The 21,111-nt window shown below is 37.5% G+C and overlaps 1 protein-coding gene across 1 annotated transcript; it reads left to right on the top strand.

Annotated features, from left to right (window-relative positions):
- Nucleotides 1-1,574: 1,574 nt before the first annotated feature.
- LOC110055066 (uncharacterized) lies at nt 1,575-20,876 on the top strand. The gene is made up of 15 exons (XM_089287940.1): nt 1,575-1,750; nt 3,255-3,569; nt 4,212-4,382; nt 4,467-4,637; nt 4,983-5,297; nt 5,687-5,857; nt 13,796-13,976; nt 14,886-15,103; nt 15,370-15,554; nt 16,009-16,092; nt 17,456-17,587; nt 17,751-17,965; nt 19,500-19,540; nt 19,975-20,071; nt 20,148-20,876. Exons 1-15 carry the CDS (start codon nt 1,609-1,611, stop codon nt 20,341-20,343), a joined length of 2,634 nt encoding a protein of 877 aa, XP_089144066.1. The 5' UTR covers nt 1,575-1,608; the 3' UTR covers nt 20,344-20,876.
- Nucleotides 20,877-21,111: the final 235 nt, after the last annotated feature.

Below are 21,111 nucleotides of genomic sequence, written 5' to 3'. Positions count from 1 at the left end.
TTAGGAGCATGATATTGTTTTATTCACGAGTTTTAAGCACCATGTCGCACATTAGCTCGAAGACTCGCTCGAACGCGAGATGGTATTTAAAACTCTTCAGTAAAAACGATATCAGGTTCTTAACATGTAATAATCTGTATTTAAAGTCGTCGTCGTTGGCAATCCCTCGACTTCGAGTAAGATATCAACTTGAATTTTATAACAGTGTTCAGTTTATGAATTCGTTAATGACTAAGCAGTCCGATAATACGTGCGTGTGCAATGTAATAAGTGGGTGGTACTAAGTTGTTGTGCGAGATGTATTTCAATGTAGTGGTTCAATATTTCTATTATAAATCGTGACCGTATGAAGTGTAATTAGCCTCTTTTCCTCCATAACCAAGGCCAATATATTGTATCATTTTTCACTTGAGACTACGTCTCACAAGACCGGAGCGAAAATTTCACTACAAAAATCAGATTTCAATTCTCCTTGAAGATATGTAAACCGGGTTACCACGACAACCAATTTCAACTTTGTGAGAGTCTGCCCTTAACAACTACAAAAATCTTATTGTCGGCTTGTTGAACTCAATTTCTTATCTTTCCGCTCTTGTGAGATGACACCGACAGAAAAATAACCCAATATCACTGACTTAAACAGCGAATTGCAGGAACTTTGTCTTAGTTTGCTGTAACTATTTTTGAGACGATTGCACGTTTTATTTTTCTCCATAGAGCCATCACAATGAGGTTTCTTTTCGGACAAAATCTAAAGCGAGGAATCGTTTTCAACGCAATTTTTCATTCCGGATTGATATTCATCGGAATCGTAATACTACAGGCTTGGCCGAATGAAGGCATCTCACAGTCAAGTACGTATAGTCATAAGATACCATTGTGCAAGAAGCAATAATGTCCAAATTTTTGCCATAAAAAAGTTCCTATCAAACGTTTTTTCATTCAGTATGTGTATGTCAGTTCTGTACTTTTAATCCATCGCTCACTCAGAAACATTGTCCATGAAAACTTTTTCACGTAACGTTTAATATTATAGAAGATAAATTGGTTTTAAGTTAAAGCACTGTCTACTATAATCTTTCTGATTGTTTCTCAGAATGTTGATCTCAGCCATAATAAACTGCGATCACATGAAGATTAATTAGATCGTTTTCATCTACAGCCTAGGCCAAAACAGCATTATTTTCCACTTGGGACCAAATCTCATGGGACCTGAGCAAACGTCTAACTGAAAGATCCCATGAAAATTTACCCCAAAGACATGAAGTTAGGTGTGCGTGGGTAATACAGCTGAATTTGTCTGGTTTTTAAACCTGTTTCAAATTTATAAGAGTCTGCACGAAACAAAATTTAAAATCTTATAGTCAGCTTATTGCATTTTCTTTTCTCATATTTCCGTTCTTGAAAAATGACTGACTTAGTCCTCTTAAAGTCCTCGAGATAACATCTTGTAGTCGGTTAAATAAACAATTGACTGCCGTATTTTATTATTGTTGATTGAATGAAATATTAACCCAACATCACCTGTTTAAAAGCGAATTGAACAAAGTTTATTTGAGGTTTGCTGTAATTACTGCAAAGAGCGTTTTTCTTGTCAGAGCTATCACAATGCGGATTCTTACCCGAGAATATTTCAAGCGAGGAATCGTTTTCAACGCAATTTTTCATTGCGGATTGATGTTCATCGGAATCGTAATACTACAAGCTTGGCCGAATGAAGGCATCCCGCAGAGCAAAACCTCACAGTCAAGTATGTATTTTCAGAGGATAATCTTTCGAAAGCAACAACGGTGTTGAAATTTTGGCCTTATAATTAAGAAATAGAAACCATGTACCGTGTTTCTATCGAGTTTTAGTATAAATCTACTAGCGTTCTATCACGAATGCCGTTCTTTGATTGGCTACGCTACTCACAATCTATTCTGTTGTAGACAGTGAGCAGCGTAGCAGTGTGCCCTTGTTAACAAAATAACGGCCGCTTCTTGGCGTTTTCGAAGTGTCTGTTCAGAGCATTTAGATAAAGTTTTGAACGACTAGTAGATTTATACTAAAACAATTAGATTATTCGCTCTCGATTTCTATGCGTGATAGTTGACTCGGGTTGCGCTCTCGTCAACTATCACGCCATAGAAATCTCGAGCGCATAATCTGATTGTTTAATAGAAACACGAGTGGAGGTTTGGGAGAACGAGAAATTCTGTGGGAACATGAGCCGCAGGCGAGTGTTTCCACAGCTTTTCCGCGAGTTCTCCCAAACTTTCACTTGTGTTTCTATAACTTGACAGAAACACGGAGAACGTGTTTTCTATTTCTTTTAGGAAACACCGCAGCGAAAAAAAGGAAAATGTAAATTATCTTTGTCCGCGCCATCATTATGTCGACAGCTCGTGCTAGTTCTGTGTTTCCATCGAGTTATAGAACCACGATTTTTAACCAATCAGCGCGCGTATTTCTTAGAACTGTTTTCTAATTAGAGGATATTAAATGGCCGCACCGAGATGCGAAATTTGTCTTCTAGTGCTTTCAACATGAGGAGAGAAATTTCGTATCTCCAAGCGACCAGGTAATTTTCTTTTTATTAAATAAAAATATCATAATACATAACGACGTTTTGGGCGATTTTCCGAAGATTTCCGAAGATTCTCCAAAAGTTGTCCGAAGGCCAGACGAAAAACGAACATTTCACGAAAAGTTCTGAAGATTTCCGAAGATTGACGACGATTGCCTAGTACTTCCGACGAAGATCCGAAGATGTTTAGATCATACACCGACAAATTTAAGTGCAGTTAAGTGACAAAAATGATATTAAAAATGATGTTACACATGGGTGGATAAATATGATATTCTCACATGTGGGATATCGTTTTCATCGATTTGCTACCACCTACCTATTTTATGTAATGAAAGTTCGTATCAAACGTTTTCTTTTCCTGTTAGTTCTGTATCTTTACTCAATCGCTCAACATTGTCCATGCACACCCTTCTCACGACACGTTAAACATTTAAGATGCTAATATATTTTTTTAAAAATTTAAAAGCGTCGAAAAATACATCCCTGATGGAGAAAATAAAAAGCTAACTCAGAGCTGAGCTAGTTGTTGATTTTCAGGATGTTTTATAATTGTGCCAAAATGGCCAGGAACACAGAGCGTCCCTTTTCACAAGATGCCAAAATGAAAAACAGCTAGGAGAGGTTAAGTTGCTAATTAATAGCTTGACCTCTTTTAAATGATGATCTGGTCTTTTCTGCACAGATATGACGGCGCTACATCCTTATGAACCAGTCGGTTGTTTCAAAGACAATAGTACACGCACTTTACCAGTGTTAGTACGAAGGTACTCTGTCAACGAGAGAGATTTGGCCAATTCACTCGCAGCCATAGTTCACGCATGTGCTACGGAAGTCTTTGAGAAAGGCTTCTGGTATTTTGGCGTGGAATATCGCTACGAGTGCTGGAGTGGAGTGAACGGTAGCATGACCTACAACAGACATGGGCGATCCGACAAATGTTTATGGAATTATAGGGTGGGAGATGTATGGACCATATTTGTTTACCGCTTTGTTGAAGGTTAGTTGCCAGTTGATCACTTCACACTTTACAAATTTTGCACCGTTATATTTTTCTACCAAATATTAGGTAGCATGATTTACATTTGGGTCCCCAGCAAACTAATCTAAATATTAATTTCTGTTGCTTCTAAAAATGTTTAAACTGGCATTAAGCACCTGCCTCGACGAGGCCCTTGACTTCTCCAGTTCATTGAATTGGAATTCTGAATAAAAGCTGTAAACCTTTTCGTCGTCAACCGTAAAGTCTTGTCGTACACTGGAACGCTCTCTTAACACGCCGTTTTAGAACATAAGCTTGACGATCATTTTTTACCAATTCAAAAAGTCATCAGTTTGTACACTTTCTAAGGTTTTCATGTTATGGATTATTCCCTTTAATCATCAGTGAATGGCAGTTGGAGCCAGTGGTCGTATCTTGTCAAATATGCAGCGTGACGTGCGGAGGGGGACTGACAGGGCACGTGCTCGCACATGCTCTAATGAAGCCCCAAAATGGGAAGGAAAGGATCTCCCTGGGACAAGTATCTCCACAGAGAGCTGCAATTTGCACAAATGTAAAAAGAGTTCTCAAAAACTCAAAACTTCAAAAGTTACCCTTTTCTAAGTTTTTATTTAATTGATTGTTTCTTCTAATTATCAGTGAATGGCAGTTGGAGCCAGTGGTCGTCATGGCAACCATGCAGTGTGACGTGTGGAGGGGGACACAGGACACGTGCTCGCACATGTTCTAATCCAGCGCCAAAATGGAACGGAATGGATTGCGCTGGGACAAATATCGCCACAGAGAGCTGCAATTTGCACAAATGTAAAGGTAGATATCACAAGAACTTAAAACGTCATAAGTTTATACACCTTCAAATCTTTCATGTCACGAATTGTTTCTTCTAATCATCAGTGAATGGCAGATGGAGTTATTGGTCGCCATGGCAACCATGCAGCGTGACGTGTGGAGGAGGACATAGGACACGTTCTCGCACGTGCTCTAATCCAGCGCCACAATGGAACGGAATGGATTGCGCTGGAAAAAATATCTCAACTGAGAGCTGCAATTTACAGAAATGTATAGGTAGATGCCCTTTGTAAAAGATTTTTCCTTAAAATGATTCCAGCTTAACTTGATGCTCCACTATGCTCCTTACTTTCCGTTTCGGAGCTGAGTTAGTTTTTAATTTTCAGGATGTTTTATAACTGTACCAATATGGCTATGAACACAGTGCACTCCTTCTCGGAAGATGGCAAAATGAAATACAGCGGCGAAGGGGGAAACGAGTGGCTTTTAATGCCGCAAGATAAAGGAGATGGTGAACACTTAGAGCTTCTCGTTAAATGCGCCGCAAGAACCACCAGCTGTAGGTTGCTAATTTATAGCTTGGCTTCTCTACTTAATGATTATCCGGTCTTCTCTACACAGATACCATGGCACTGCACCCGTATGAACCAGTCGGTTGTTTCAAAGACGCTACTCCACGCGCCCTACCAGTGTTACTCCAATGGTACTCTGTCAACGAGAGAGATTTGGCCAATTCACTCGCATCCATGATTCACGAGTGTGCTACTCAAGTGTATGAGAATGGCTTCTGGTATTTTGGCGTAGAACATCGATACGAGTGCTGGAGTGGATTAAACGGTGACATGACGTACAACAGACATGGGCGATCCAACAGTTGTTTATGGAATTATAACGTTGGAAATGCATGGACCATATTTGTTTACCGGTTTGTTGGAGGTTAGTTACCAGTTCATAACCTCACACTTCACAAATTTTATCCCGTGATATTTTTCTAACTAATATTAGGTAGCATGATTTACATTTGGGTCCCCAGCCAACTGATCTAAATATTAATTTCCGTTACTTCTAGAAATATTTAAACTGGTATTAAGCACCTGCCTCGATGAGGCCCTTGGCTTCTCCAGTTCATTGGATTGGAATTCTGAATAAAATCTGTAAACCTTTTTGTCGTGAACCGTAAAGTCTTGTTGTACACTGGAACGCTATCTTAAAAACGTCGTTTTAAAACATAAGCTAAACGATCTTTTTCTTACCAATTCAAAAAGTCAACAGTTTATACACTTTCTAAGGTTTTCATGTCATGGATTATTCCCTTTAATCATCAGTGAATGGCAGTTGGAGCCAGTGGTCGTCATGGCAACCATGCAATGTGAAGTGTGGAGGGGGACACAGGACACGTGCTCGCACATGTTCTAATCCAGCGCCAAAATGGAACGGAATGGATTGCCCAGGGACACATATGTCCACAGAGAGCTGCAATTTGCACAAATGTAGAGGTAGAAGTTTTTTTTTTTTTTGAAATATTTTTCATTTAAATGATGCAAGCTTATCTTGATGCTCTAGTATGTTCCTTGTTCTGTATTTTGGAGCTTAGTTAGATTTTGATTTTTAAAGTGGCTCCGAGTCTGAAGAATACAATCAAACCACTTTTATACGGAGGCAGCGTGGTCGAGTGGTTTAGGGCGCTGGATTTGAAATCTGGAGGTCCCTGGTTCAAATCCTCCACCCTACTTCTATCTGGATTTGTACTCGGTAGCCCCGAGTTCAATTCCTCGACCGCGTTGTGTAAATAGCCAACTGGTCAGCCTCCCACCAGTTGGGATTCTTAATAGTTTATTTTCTATTTGCAATATTTGGTTATTAATTCACAGTGTTCCCAATTAGCACAATAGTGCTAAATACATTCGACGTCTAAATAAATTCATTATTATTATTATTATTATTATTATTATTATTATTATTATTACAGCAAATGGGCAGAACTGAATGTCTTTATTATGACGGTGTCCGTGAGGAGAGATTCCACCATAAAGTGTTTATAAAGTGTTTAAAGTGGTTGTCAGAATGTTGTTAGGACGTAAAGGCAATAAATGAATAAATAAATAAATAAATAAATAATATAAGATAATATAATATAATTTAATATTTAACAAATAAAGAAGCTTCGACTGTGCTCTGTTCTGTTGTAAAGCACGCAGGAAGCGGTAGAGCACGAAAGAAGTGTAGGGGAAAACACGAGACGTAGTCGAGTGTTTTTCCCTACTTCTTGAGTGCTCTACTGCTTCCTAAGTGCTTTACAACAGAACAGAACACAGTCGAGGCTTCTTTATTTGTTTTATGATAAAGAATCCGATAATTTCCCCACGCATTTGGCTGAATTTTCAAACCAAACTTTATTTTCCAAACGAGCAAAAGTGGCGTCAGCCGTGCACTGTTCTCTGATAAAGCACGCTAAAATAAGCCAATCACAATCCTTGTTAGAATTGTTCAAATAATTTGATTGACTAACGAAGCGACAGCTGTCAATCACAAACTGGACTTCAGCTAAGCTTTTAGTTTCGAGTAGTTTGAGCGGCTTACGAGAGAAGAACGATGCCTTCAAAGTTCGCTTTTTAAGTTAATTTTTAAATACGGATCTAAAGGCAGGTGAAGGTTGATAGTCCGGAGGAATCCGGCCGTATTGTGGCCCATGAAAACGTGCACTTTTCGAGTGGAAATTACGAAACGCTGAGCTCAAAGCTTGCGGATGAATATGCGAAATGCCGAGTTGAATTTGAAAGGAGCTACAGTTATTTACGGCTTGTAGCCGCATGCAGCAAGATTGCATGCCCGAACTAGCGTAAAAGTTAGAAAGACTAAACGGCTCCCACTGGTTCTACTCCGAGCACAGAAGAGAATATCAGAGCAAGCTTTACACTGACCACTCGTCGGTTCACTTCGCTGAGATGACCGGAGAACGAGCGTTATTACTACACTGCATGTAAGTGTTGTTTGAGCAATTGAGCGTTAATACAAAAATAAAGTTTCTCTTCATAAACAGAGACAGTTCAATTGTTGTTTTCTGTCGTTGTTTTACTTCTTAAGTGTAATTTCTGCCTTCGTAACAAATATGTCTTTTATCGAAGCACTGTTTAGGTTGAGAATTTGTTTATTTCGCTACGTGTTTTGTGGCGGAAATCTAGCAAAACTTGTTATTTTAGTACAGTTTTAACACTAATGTTGCTAACATTGGTCTCTGTGAGCCATATTTACTACAGACAAAGAGCTCGTTTCCATTGCGTTTGTCTGAATCACAGCGGATGTGTAAATTTGGGGCAAATTTGTCAAAATTCCGAAGCAAAAATTTGAAAGCCAACTTACCGTCATCAACCCGTGCTCTGTTCTCTGATAAAGCACGCTCTTTCAGCCAATCAGAGCGCGCGTTATATGGAAACTTTATTATAAAATATAATATAATATAATATAATATAATATAATATAATATAATATAATATAATATAATATAATATAATATAATATAATATAATATAATATAACAATAATAATAATAATAATAGCTTTTAAGAGTCCCTGTCCATAAAAATGGAAAACAACTCGGCAAGGGTCGAAAATTCGATTTCGCTCATATTGTCATGGTAGATAGGCTAGGGCATGTCAAAAACTACTGGATAGTTTTTTTGGCAAAATATCCTTTTATTTCAAAGAAATACGCAAATTACCAAATTCCGTTAAAATCGTCATTTGACGCACCATTTTATTAAGCAAGTTTGAGAGCCTCGCATGCAAAACCACATCATTCTTCCGTCTTTAAAACACTCAAATATTTTCGTGCAATGTTTAAATGTGTACTGGGTTGATTTTAGGGAATGCTGCGTTGTCTTTTTGGGTGCAAAACAATTAAATTTCGAAGACATGTATTTCATTCACTTAAAAGTACTTCGTGAATATAATTAATTTTCACCATGTGCGAAACCTTCAAATGGATTAAGCTTCTGGTGGTTGAATTGCAGAAGGATGATCTACAGATTCCTGTGAAAATTTCCTTGGGCAAATGATTGTGAGCGACGCGAGAGCTTTTCAAAGTACGTTAAAAATGCAAATATTTGACCATCCGTCGTCAAATTTCAATTTACGGGTTAAACGTATATTTTAGCATGCGCCACATGACTTGACCTATAGAAAGTTGAAAAAGACACAGAGCCGATAATTTCGAAATGTTCTAACCTTATTTGTTGTAAAAGACAGGTCCAAAGCCGATTTGATGTGTTTCTAGTTGATCTCTCACCATTCGTCGCACATAAAGCAGAAGTTTGCTTTTGTTTACATAAAGTCCGATGTGCATCGCCAACTGTCAAGTTATTTAATGGTCGAATACCATGAATCTCTGGCCCTCTTTCGACACATATGATCACCACTGCGTCTAAGTCAAAAAAGGCTAAGTCATTTGTAGATAGATGCTTGCTTTGCACTACACCAAAATATTACGCTTGATCATCATGGTTTGATGGCTTGAATCCTTGCTTACAGCGGTTCCTTGTTCGTCACGCAATGCTGTCATCCTATTTTAACGGGGTAGGGGTAGGACAATTTCTATCCTAATACGTAAGGCTCTGTAAGGCTTTGAACCACTGGGAGCACACAATCGTGTTGAGTAGGAAGAGATTGAATTAAGAAATAAAAAGAATGAATTGTTTACCATTGCCCCTGTTGTTATCTTTTACTCGACCACCGTTACCTACATGCCCTACGTAATACTGTAACGCTAAACTCGTACCTAGATCTTTTCGCGCTTTGCAATTATTTTTGGTTTACATGTAATACAGTGGGCTACCCTCGGGGAAATGGGTGGTGACCGCTTGATGGGGCTAGCTGCTTAAATAGAGGTTGGTGTACCTTGAATATTTAATTTTTCACTATCGGGTTATAAATTTCTTGGTGAACATGGAGACAATTCAAGGCAATCATGATAGACGTGTGTTTGAATTATCACTCTCATGCACCTTCAATCTCAGACTTTTATCTGCCATCGCCCTTTCCGAAACAAAGTGTTTAAATTTTGGGTGGCCGCTTAATAGGGGTAAAGACAAAAATGAAACCCTTATCGGAACGACCAAATGGTGGCCGCGGAGGTAACCGGTCAATAGGTGTTTTATTTACAATATTTTACTGACAATAATTTTGGACTGCATTGACAACAGTCCTCTATTTTCTGTTACAAACATACCAATGCCTCGCCACTAAACAAACAAAATACGCCAAATAAAATGGCATGGCCAGGGCTATTTACTCACGTAATTACTAATTGAATTTAGTCTGTTTTTCTCACGAATTAGACACGTTGTGATTTCCCATTTTTATTTCAGCTAGTTCTTGCTTCATTGATCTATAATTTGTTTATGGCGAGTTTTTTTAAATTCTAGTGAGTACCGACACTAGCTTTATCAGCTGTTGTCTGAAACATCAGAACGTACAACAAACGTTATTTGGACCGAGGCCACGTACACTATAGAATACGATTATATAAATATACACATATTATTAAGCAGTGTAAAAATGGTGTACCAAACGATGAACTCCCAGTAAGAGGATCCAACGGATACAATGTCTCTACGTAAATTTGTAGTTTAGTGTACGATGTGGCGAAGAGACCAACTCTTGACTGTTCTGGACGAGTTTAATGTACTACGTTTCGGCCGTTCGGCCTTCTTCAGGTTAAAAGTTAAAAACTAAAAAAAACTATTTACAATGGTTGCGATTTACAGAAACACTGACTTATATACAGAGCAGAAATATTATGATTGAGGTTACGAAATACAACAAAGGTCCAAATTACAAGGTGAAAAAGGATTAGATAATCAAAGACAAATACAGAACAATGGGTGACATGTGAATACAAATAAGGTGAATACAAATGAGTGACACAAACTAGAGAGAAAAAATCTAACTTAATTAGTAGTGTTTACTCTGAAGTAACAAGCCCCCCATTGAAGGCCTCTGAATGAATGTAATTAGGTAAAAATCATAACAGGATCCCAGGAAAGGGCCATTAAACTACAGTAATAATTTCCCTTCCAAAGCCCCTGAATGAAAAGCCGACAACAAACATAACAGAATCCTTGAAAAGAGCTCTTGAACTTAGAAATAAACAAATAACAAATACAGAATAAAATTAAAATGCGTCATATTGGAAAAGTGGCAAATCACAACTACTCACAACTACTCAATTGTAGTTTAAGAATCAAACGCAACTGTTCTACTGACGAATTTCTACAAAATAGATGTAAGGAATACAAAGGGTATTTGAAATCGCAAAATTATCCAGTGGAGCTTGTTGATAAACAGTTCGACAAAGCTCTTAGTATACCAAGAGCCGAACTTTTGAGGAAAAAGGTCAAGCCAGCAAAGAAAGTTTTTCCATTGGTGCTCGACTACAATCCAATTTTGCCAGATATCCAAAAAGTTATCAAAAAGCACTTTTATCTATTACACTCCTCACCAGAAGTCAAAGAAATTTTTCCATCCAAGTCGATATTTTCCGCTTATCGTAGAACCAAAAATCTTAAGGAGATGTTGGCGCCATCAAAATTCCGGGTAGCCTCCAGTAGAAATCAAAGAGAAGAAAACGGAGGTTGTTCAAAATGCAACAAGAAGTGCGATCTGTGTAAAAACTATTTAATTCAAGCTTCGAAATTTCAAAGTTCGGCAACTGGTCGTCAATATCCCATTCAACAAAAGTTGTCTTGTTCGTCAAAAAATGTTATTTATTTAGCCACTTGTGCCAAATGCAATCTGCAATATGTAGGCTCCACCTCGACTGAATTTAAAGTAAGATTTCGTAACCACAAGTCCAACATGCTGAAGAACAAAAGAACTTGCGAATTGGCCATCCACTTTAATAACTCTGAACATGAAATTTCTCAAATCAATTTCATCATCATTGAACAAATTAGGTCTTTTGAAAATTCCTTACATCTTGAACAATTATTACTCACTAGGGAAGCTTATTGGTCCGCGCAATTATTTACCCTTAATCCTCGTGGTCTTAACAAACGGCGGGAATTTAGATCAAGACACCGTATTAATTACTACAATTGAGTAGTTGTGATTTGCCACTTTTCCAATATGACGCATTTTAATTTTATTCTGTATTTGTTATTTGTTTATTTCTAAGTTCAAGAGCTCTTTTCAAGGATTCTGTTATGTTTGTTGTCGGCTTTTCATTCAGGGGCTTTGGAAGGGAAATTATTACTGTAGTTTAATGGCCCTTTCCTGGGATCCTGTTATGATTTTTACCTAATTACATTCATTCAGAGGCCTTCAATGGGGGGCTTGTTACTTCAGAGTAAACACTACTAATTAAGTTAGATTTTTTCTCTCTAGTTTGTGTCACTCATTTGTATTCACCTTATTTGTATTCACATGTCACCCATTGTTCTGTATTTGTCTTTGATTATCTAATCCTTTTTCACCTTGTAATTTGGACCTTTGTTGTATTTCGTAACCTCAATCATAATATTTCTGCTCTGTATATAAGTCAGTGTTTCTGTAAATCGCAACCATTGTAAATAGTTTTTTTTAGTTTTTAACTTTTAACCTGAAGAAGGCCGAACGGCCGAAACGTAGTACATTAAACTCGTCCAGAACAGTCAAGAGTTGGTCTCTTCGCCACATCGTACACTAAACTATACACATATTATTATATATATGAACAAACAGATGAACAATGATTAAATTGTTTCACTTATCCGGAGAGTGCTCTATACAAAATAGATCAAAATGTGCAGCATATGCCGTGACAGCATTGCCAGACGAACAAATAACGGCAGTAAGATTGTGCTGCGCCGACAAGCTTATCAGCAATGGTCAGCAATCGATCAAACGTAATATTTTGGCGCAGTGCACAGCAAGCAACTATCAACAAATGACTCAGCCATTTTTGACTTAGATGCAGTGATGTTCATATGCGCAGAAAGATGGTCACAGATTCATGGTATTCGACCAATAATAGGTTGACGGTACGCGATGTACATCGGACGTTAACCTTGTGTAAACAAAAGCAAACTTCTGCTTTATGTGCGGCGAATGGTGAGAGATCCACTAGAAACACGTCAAATCGGCTTTGGACCTGCCTTTTACAACAAATAAGGTTAGAACATTTCAAAATTATCAGCTCTGTGTCTATTTCAACTTATTATAGGTCAAGTCATGTGGCGCATGCTAAAATATACGTCTAACCCGTAAATTGAAATTTGACGACGGATGGTCAAATATTTCAATTTATTTGCATTTTTAACGTACTTTGAAAAGCTCTCGCGTCGCTCACAATCATTTGCCCAAGGAAATTTTCACAGGAATCTGTAGATCATCCTTCTGCAATTCAACCACCAGAAGCTTAATCCATTTGAAGGTTTCGCACATGGTGAAAATTAATTATATTCACGAAGTACTTTTAAGTGAATGAAATACATGTCTTCGAAATTTAATTGTTTTGCACCCAAAAAGACAACGCAGCATTCCCTAAAATCAACCCAGTACACATTTAAACATTGCACAAAAATATTTGAGTGTTTTAAAGGCGGAAGAATGATGTGGTTTTGCATGCGAGGCTCTCAAACTTGCTTAATAAAATGGTGCGTCAAATGACGATTTTAACGGAATTTGGTAATTTGCGTATTTCTTTGAAATAAAAGGATATTTTGCCAAAAAAAACTATCCAGTAGTTTTTGACATGCCCTAGCCTATCTACCATAAGAATATGAGCGAAATTGAATTTTCGACCCTTGCCGCGAAATTAAGAATTTGTCTGATTTTTACAGGCACGCACTCTTAACAGACATTAAAACTTACAAGGTACTTATAGAGTTTAAAACTGTCCCAGTACTAAAAACTAACGACACACTCTATTTAAACCATTCAATATTAACACATGAGACCTGATAAGGATGGGACCTACCGCGTAGGGTCCTGTTCTTACGTGGTGGGAGAACATCCTGCAGGGGAAACGAGGTAGTACCTACCAGACTATTCCACAGCTTCAAATCCCTTTCTTTAACGATCTGTTGCATCAGCGTTACTTGTTGAATGTATTCCAATCTAACTGCCCTTTTCCGGCTGTAGCCTTTTCTGTAGCCTATCCAGAATTGATATAAGCTGTAACTTTTGTCGAAGTTTTTTCTTTTTATCATCGTTATTATATTATATCAGACTTTGTACCATTTGTGTTCTTTAACATAAAGGGATATTCATACTTTATGAAATACTGTTGTGAGTTGACTGCTTTTAAAGTAATTTACAATCGCCGCTGAAATAATAATAACAATAATGATAACAACAAGTTTAAACCAGACTGATTCAAGTTGAAAAGTTATACAAAATGATTTTGTCAAAGAAATAAATTTGTTATCTAAATGGTGTTCTCATATTTCACTCTTTATTGCTTTCAGACTCTATAGGAGAAAATCTTGTTAACAACAATGACAACAATGAGACTTATCATGCTGAGAGCACTGGGGAATCCTCTTTGTCACTGGTTGCGAAGATTGTGGGGAGCTCGCTTTTGGCTCTGTTATGTTTAAGTGGAGTATGGTTTGCTTTTAGATATCGTAGAAAGTGTCGGTGAGTATAAATTATAAAGAATACTCTTAGTCGGCTTCAGTTAATGATGCGTGTGCTTCATTTAAGAAAAAAATAGGAATAATAGTGATAAGGTGACCACCTGAACATGTGATAATCTTTGATTATTGTTTATAGTAGATTTTTAACTTTTAGTACATTTAAGAGCGCCACAAATTTATTAGTTGATAAACTATTACGTGTCACCCTCGATAAATAAAGTTTTGATTGGTTGATTGATTGATTGATTGATTGATTGATTGATTGACTGAATAGGAACATAGACAACTTATACGTCACTTGTGTGACGTATAAACTTGTTGCAACACAATAAACAATTTAAGGTTGTGGACTGGACCACAAAAAACAATACCAATAGATGTTAATTAACAAAAAAGCGAAATAAATATTTCACATCCCTATTCTCGTGCCAAATAGCCAAAGAAACTTCGAAAAATTAGTAGGCTGCAGAAAAATTAATGTTGTCTTAAATCGATTGTTTTATGATCTTAAGGTGACCACCTGAACATGTACTTGTACGACGGCACGCGCCTAGTAATCTACGCGCGCTCAAGGGAAGTCGATATCGATGACGTCAAGAAGACTACAATAAACGCTTACCGTGCAATTTTCGGGCGTTTTATTCCGTGGGATTTTGTTAAAAAATCTGCACACTGGTAATAAATATTTTGCCTTAGTTGGAGCTCGTTTTTCAGGGAAATCTGTCAGACTACTTTTTCCACAGGAGGAAAATTTCGGAAAAATTTCGCAGAATGAAATTTGAAATGTAATCACAAATAAAACCATATAAACTAGCGTGCGTCAGGCGATAAATGATTACTCTCAGTAGCCATCTTAAGTACTTCCTATGTTAAAGGCTCGGGCTCTTGATTCTTATAAACATGTTTTCAGATCCAATTCAGAACTCTTTGATCCGTTTGAAGTGCTTTTTGATGACATTACCTTGGATAAGATTATTGGAGAAGGAGCTTTTGGGAAAGTATACAGTGGCAGGCTTTTAAAACAAACTATGGAGGTTGGAAAAGAAAACAAATCTTCGCAGAGCAAGACGGATAACGAGCAGCAGCAAATGAAGATGGGTCTGACCGTTGCTGTGAAAATGTTACAAAGTATGATTTGCTTACGCCAGCGTTTTATAACCTATAAATATACATAAGGTTCTTAAAACGACCTTTCAAAGTCTTGACATAGGCAAAATGAAAAGTCGCAAAGAGTGATATATTTTGAGTTAACCATTTTGGTAATATTGTGAAATAGGCGTAAAATTGTAATCCTGTTTAAATGTTTCAGTTTTGATTGACGCACGCCCATGTATTTGTGAGGTATTATGTTTAAACCTTGTAGTGAAAAATGTTTTTTGTTTTTGCTCTTCTAGATGGCGCCACAGAAGAACAAATGCAAGATTTCCTAGAGGAAATACAGCTCATGAAACAAATCGGGTACCACCTGAACATATTAAACTTATTGGCCTGCTGTACTATGACAAATCCCATGTTCCTTGTACTGGAGTTTGCAAAGAATGGGGATTTACTTCACTACCTCAGGAAAACAAGACAGCAGGTAAAGTGACATAATTGAAAATCTTACCTCACTTTTAATGTGGTCAGTGAGTTTTATAGAAAACTGGTCTACTTACCCAAACTGTACTTTTTATTGACTTAAGTCAATACAGTCCAACCTCAACTAACGGCCCTTTCTCTACAGCGTCCACTCTCCAAAGTGGTGTTGTGGAGAGGTTGGAAGCTTCTCCTGCTTCCCTGGTCTTCTACAGCGTTAAGCAAGTAGAAGTATTAGCACCACCCCCACCCCCCGCCCCCCGCCCCCAGATTGTCGCCCGCAGCAAGGTACCCCTACATCCCGGTCATAGATCTTTGTAAGGCTGCCCCGGCTTATATAATTTGTTAGTAGCCACAATACTTTTAAATGGAGAGAGGCATTGTGAGAGTAAAGACTCGTCCATAACAGGACGCCTCAAAAACCATAAAACTCTCTACTACTTTGTTTTACATTTTAGATCACACAAGCTTCTGAAGAGACGAGAAATGCAGCCCCTCATTATCAAAACGAAGGAGTCATAGATAAAGGGAGCTTACATGAAGTAATTCAGATTCTCGTTTTATTCGCTTTGCACTCTTAATTTGTTCCTGAGGTAGCCAGTAGTGGTCTGAAGTGCAAATTCTCCAGTACTTTCCACTAGATGGATTTTTGTTCGGTAGTGCTGAATTTAACTTGTTCTCGCTTTGTAAACAGCACTGAATTCTTGGAACCTACTCTGAATTTAAACATTGCGAATATTAACATCAGCATTAATGCTTAATGACTGGAATTTTCTAAACGTCCCTTCTGCTGCAAAAGTTTTTTTATTTCCATGCATTTATTTAGAAGGAGTGGTTTGAAGCCTCGGAACGTTCAGGCTTCTGCTCAAAATTTGCGGGTAGGCTGCAGTTTAACTCTCGAACATATAAGCCCCTAAGATTTTTTCAGAACTAAGAGAAGAAGCTGTCTTTTCAACCCTCGCCGAGATTTTGACATGTCAACTGCCTCCATGTCATTTGATATTTCCATAGTAAGAAAGAAAACAAGAAACTTCGCCTTTTCGGACAGAATTCTTCGTTTTTACCAGCTCTTTCGGGCAACATTCACAAGACTAGTACAATTTTAGATTTTAGTGTCATTTTGGATGATTAATCCCAGAAAATAGTGAAATCCAAGATGGCGGTCTTAATGCCATCATATCAAAAATATGTCATTTTGCAGAGCAAGCTAAAAGCAAAATAATTAACATAATTGTATCTCATTACAACGAAACTCCAGGGGTAGGGTTCCATCCCTCCTCTTTTTTACCGCCTGTTTTACCACAGTGGTTGTCTGAGTTTGCTTGTACGTCCCAGAGTTGAGCTGTGGCAGCTAATTAATTATTCAAGTTTAAATGACAGATATTTCATTATATGCTTGATTGAATCTACTCGAAATCATGACATGGAACTCAACAAAAACTGGATATCGATTTTTCTTCACCGCGTTTAATTTAGCCATATGAAAGCGTAAAATGTCACTTCCTGTTAGGTCAGAAACCGCGTGTGTGTGAGACCTGGGACTAGTCAGGCTGTGACGTCAAAATAAGAACGTAGGTCTTCATATCTTTCGTGGATGTTTACAAACCAAAATTGGAGCAACGTTCGAGTGTCTAATTCATAGTATATTTCTCTTACTTATTTTCGCTTTTATTTGTTTGGTTTGAAAAAATATGTCGACTTTCGTTCTTGTTTGGACGTCATCATGGGCCTGACCATCTCCAGGCCTCCACCATACGCGGCTTTTAACCAACAGGAAGTGACATTTCCCGTTTTCAGCGGGCTAAAACGCGGGAACAAAGCAACGATAACCAATTTTATTTTTCGATTTCTAAAAACAAAACTTTCTGTCATATACACTTCAACTAAGAGTTGTTCTCTTTTCAGTGCACCAGCGACAATAACAGATGTGCATTTTTTCGACTCAGTAACAACAATGATACTGACAACTTACATGACGATGATACCCTCACATCCGCTGACCTAATGACGTTCGCATGGCAGATAGCGAAGGGAATGGTACGAGCTGGATTACGTGCATAATACCAAGATTGGCCAATATGTTTGTAATTTGTAATATTAACATTAATGCTTTGAAAGCCTATTTAACAGATTACTGTTTTCATTTTCATTAACAACTTCTGTCGCAGTGATCAAAATTTCCCTTTTATATTTTACGTAGGAGTTTTTGTCGCGTAAAGGATTCGTTCATCGTGACCTGGCGGCGAGAAATGTTCTCGTTTGTGAAGGCAAGCTGGTGAAGATAGCCGACTTTGGATTGTCGCGTAACGTGTACGCTGAGAAAGTGTACCATGCTACAAAGAACAGAAAACTGCCAGTCAAATGGATGTCACCGGAAGCCATTCATGATCAAATGTTCACGACAGAGAGTGACGTGTAAGTTTAAAATTATCCCGAGGGGGGAGTCGGCGAGGTTAAAAATCATCGGTTTTGATCGAATCCAAGTTAACCGCTACATACGGAGTTTGCCGATTTGAGTCTCTCAATTCAAATAGCTAAATAATATTCTAGCGTTTATAGGCTACAGTTACTGTTTTGAAATAATTTGGCGAGAAAAGTATTGAAAAAATAAATAAATGCACAGTGCTCACAGTTCAAAAGCGACGTTATGACGTGCTGACTAAGATGTCAATTAAATAATTAATTTGTTGTTGATCTATAAAGCGTTTGATAAAGTCTGAGTTTCCGATCTATTCTATTGTATCACGTGACAATAAATATTGCGGTTCAGGATGGAAAATTTCCTTCAGGGAATAACCAATAACTGGGAATCTGATAAAGTTTATAGCGGAGCTCTAAAGGCTCCCAGGGCCGTCCAGCGGAGCACCATGTATACTCATACAATTTAGAAACCCATGAATGACGTCGCGCAACATGGCAACTGTACTCCGGCTAATAGGTCGACCGAGGCGTGCAGCCTTGGTTTACAGCGTGTTTCAAATGTTTAGAGAAATAACAAAGCGGTAAGCACAGCGGAAAAGTGGTTGATTTGTTGACCTATCGAAACGATTGGTTCAATTCAGTCTTCACAACTATTGCTTGAAATTTCTGGCTGGAAGATTTACACTGGAGTGAATAGGCCGCGTTCGATATATCAATATTCTAACATGGATCTGAGGCTTTCGGTTCAAAATGGTACATTTTTTTTTTAAGTTTCTTTTGTCTCTCAATTTCCAAAAGAGACTTGGATTCAAAGAAAACAAAACCAACCATAGAAGTTTTTCCTGAAAGCCTCGGAGTCATGTTAGAATATTGATATATCGAACGTGGCCTATTACCAAATTGCAGTAAAACCAAGAAAGGATTTGCTTTTTGATTCTTGCACGTGGTGTTACAGCGTATGGAGATTTCCTGTTTTTATTTTGTTTGTTTTTTTGTTTGTTTTTTTATTTTTGTTTTTGTTTTTGTTTTTTTTTTTGCCAAATTTACTCATTTGGTGAAATGCTTAACGGTGAATTTCTTTAACGGTTGTTAGAACAAGACTGGTAAGACCACGAGCGATAAAATGATTGCAAAGCCGTCAGCAAAAAATAATATTTAAATTACGTTTAGCGTGAATAGTTATTGAATTTAAACACCGCACGTCTTTGAGAATTTGGAATTCGAATTCTAAATGCATTTCTCGGATTTACCTTGAATGATAATCAATCTTTAACGAATTTTCTTAAACATTTCTTTCATTCGATCATCCTTCCTTAAGAAAGGATTTGCTACTTGATACCCGGATGTAAAGATATGCATATTGTGTTTATGTAGATTGACTCGTTTTGTTCAATATCATTCGGTTTGGTCAAATATACTTATTGATGACTTTCTTTCAAGATTATTGTGTGGAGTAAATTTTAAGTACTTTATGGGAGCTCCCCTTTTAAGCCTAGCTAAATCTATATATTATGTTATATCTTAACAGGTGGGCGTTTGGTATTCTACTTTGGGAGATTTTAACAATCGGTGAGATATTTTATTACTCTTTCTTTCCACTTGCCATTTTGGAATCTATTTACTTTTGGCTTTCTTGTTAAGTTGGTAACGTCGTGGGTTTCACATATTCAGTAATTTTTTAGGTTTCTTTGTAATTTCGCATGCCAAACACAACAGCTTGGATCAGTTCATCACTCCATGTTCTACGCACCTGGCTGTAGTTCAAAGTGGTTATAAATGATCTCACTTGTACATCACTTGTCAGGCCTATTACTAATTTCACCTGCAAGACCAGCTGTATCGCTATGGATGTACAACTTTAAAATAACATATTAGACATATTAATGTTGATCACAATGGTCAATGAACTTGCCTTTGATCTGCAATGAGCAAGATAGTTTCCAGGACTGCCACTCACTACAAACTGATCTTTTTCTTTAATCTCCTTCTTTCTTTGTATCTAGGTGGGACACCATATCCTACCATAAGTAAACATGAACTTTTAGGGGCTCTTAAATCTGGATACAGAATGGAAAAACCACAGATGTGCTCGGATGAAATGTAAGTTTCCTTTCTATCTGATCTTACCCATTCTTTTCATCAATTGATGACTGACACCTGCCACTGTTTTTCTCAGGTATGAACTGATGCGACAGTGTTGGATGGAAAATCCCGCTGAAAGGCCTTCGTTCACTGTCATCCAGGAACAACTTGAACGGATGATGTTACTGCATTGTCCTTATTTGGATATGGCAGACACAAAGTATAGTTACGCACCCCTTTATAACGTTGACAGTGACAAAGAAACGCAAATGGAAAGTACTACTTTGTAACTTACATGCTGATTTGCATGTACGATTTTTGGACATAATGACAAGTTGGCATTCTGTTCGTTTCTCAGCCGTTGTTATTTTCAAAGTAGGGCTTGCGGTATCTTTTCCAGACGAAACAAACCGTGTTTTTACGAAATATGCCCAACAAGGTCAGCAAGACAAATTAATAATAGCAAAAACAATGAACACCCTACAAAGTTTCCTGAAGTACCCACCACTTCATCAACAAATATTTCAGAGAGTATAAAGTGACATTTCGCAAAGTAACATGAAGTATCATTTCGCAAAGCACCTCAGAGTACCATTTGGCAAAGTACCAAGCTATATTCCTAAACGCGCGATTTAAAATTTCGCAGACTTTTTTTAGTACCATGCCTTAAAGTGACTAAATTTTGTAGCGTATGACTATCTTGTGGTAACATTTCCTAAGTAGGGAACACTGAAACATAACCACTACACTGAGCAAATATTAATAACCAAATGTAATAAATTATAACAAATAAATTATACAATAAATTCTACCAAGGTAGCATGGATGTTAGTGAAGATATATCACAGTAAAAACCCACATCAAACAAAAATTCAAAGAAAATAAGAATTATATATCTTCCGGCAAAGTGAAAAAAACGTTCAATTTAAGAAAAGAGACATGATTAAGCTTAAGTTAAATTCAAAAAGAGAATGAAATAATTAAAGCTTAGGATGTTCAGGATTATTGCTGTCATGACGAAGGCAATCTTTTCCACCTGGTACTCCTGCTTCCAAACC

Source organism: Orbicella faveolata, unplaced genomic scaffold (assembly GCF_042242905.1).
Source record: "Orbicella faveolata isolate gen_17 unplaced genomic scaffold, um_ofav_v1 contig_15, whole genome shotgun sequence".
NCBI classification, from domain to species: Eukaryota; Metazoa; Cnidaria; class Anthozoa; order Scleractinia; family Merulinidae; genus Orbicella; species Orbicella faveolata.
The sequence above is the reverse complement of the archived record's forward strand: the minus strand, read 5'-3'. Positions and strand labels throughout refer to the sequence as shown.

Coding starts and splice junctions, on each gene's coding strand:
- LOC110055066 (XM_089287940.1), top strand. CDS start 1,609: ATGCGGATTCTTACCCGAGAATATTTCAAGCGAGGAATCGTTTTCAAC. Junction 5,298..5,686: donor TGTTTACCGGTTTGTTGGAG/GTTAGTTACCAG, acceptor TTTAATCATCAG/TGAATGGCAGTTGGAGCCAG. Junction 13,977..14,885: donor AGATATCGTAGAAAGTGTCG/GTGAGTATAAAT, acceptor ACATGTTTTCAG/ATCCAATTCAGAACTCTTTG.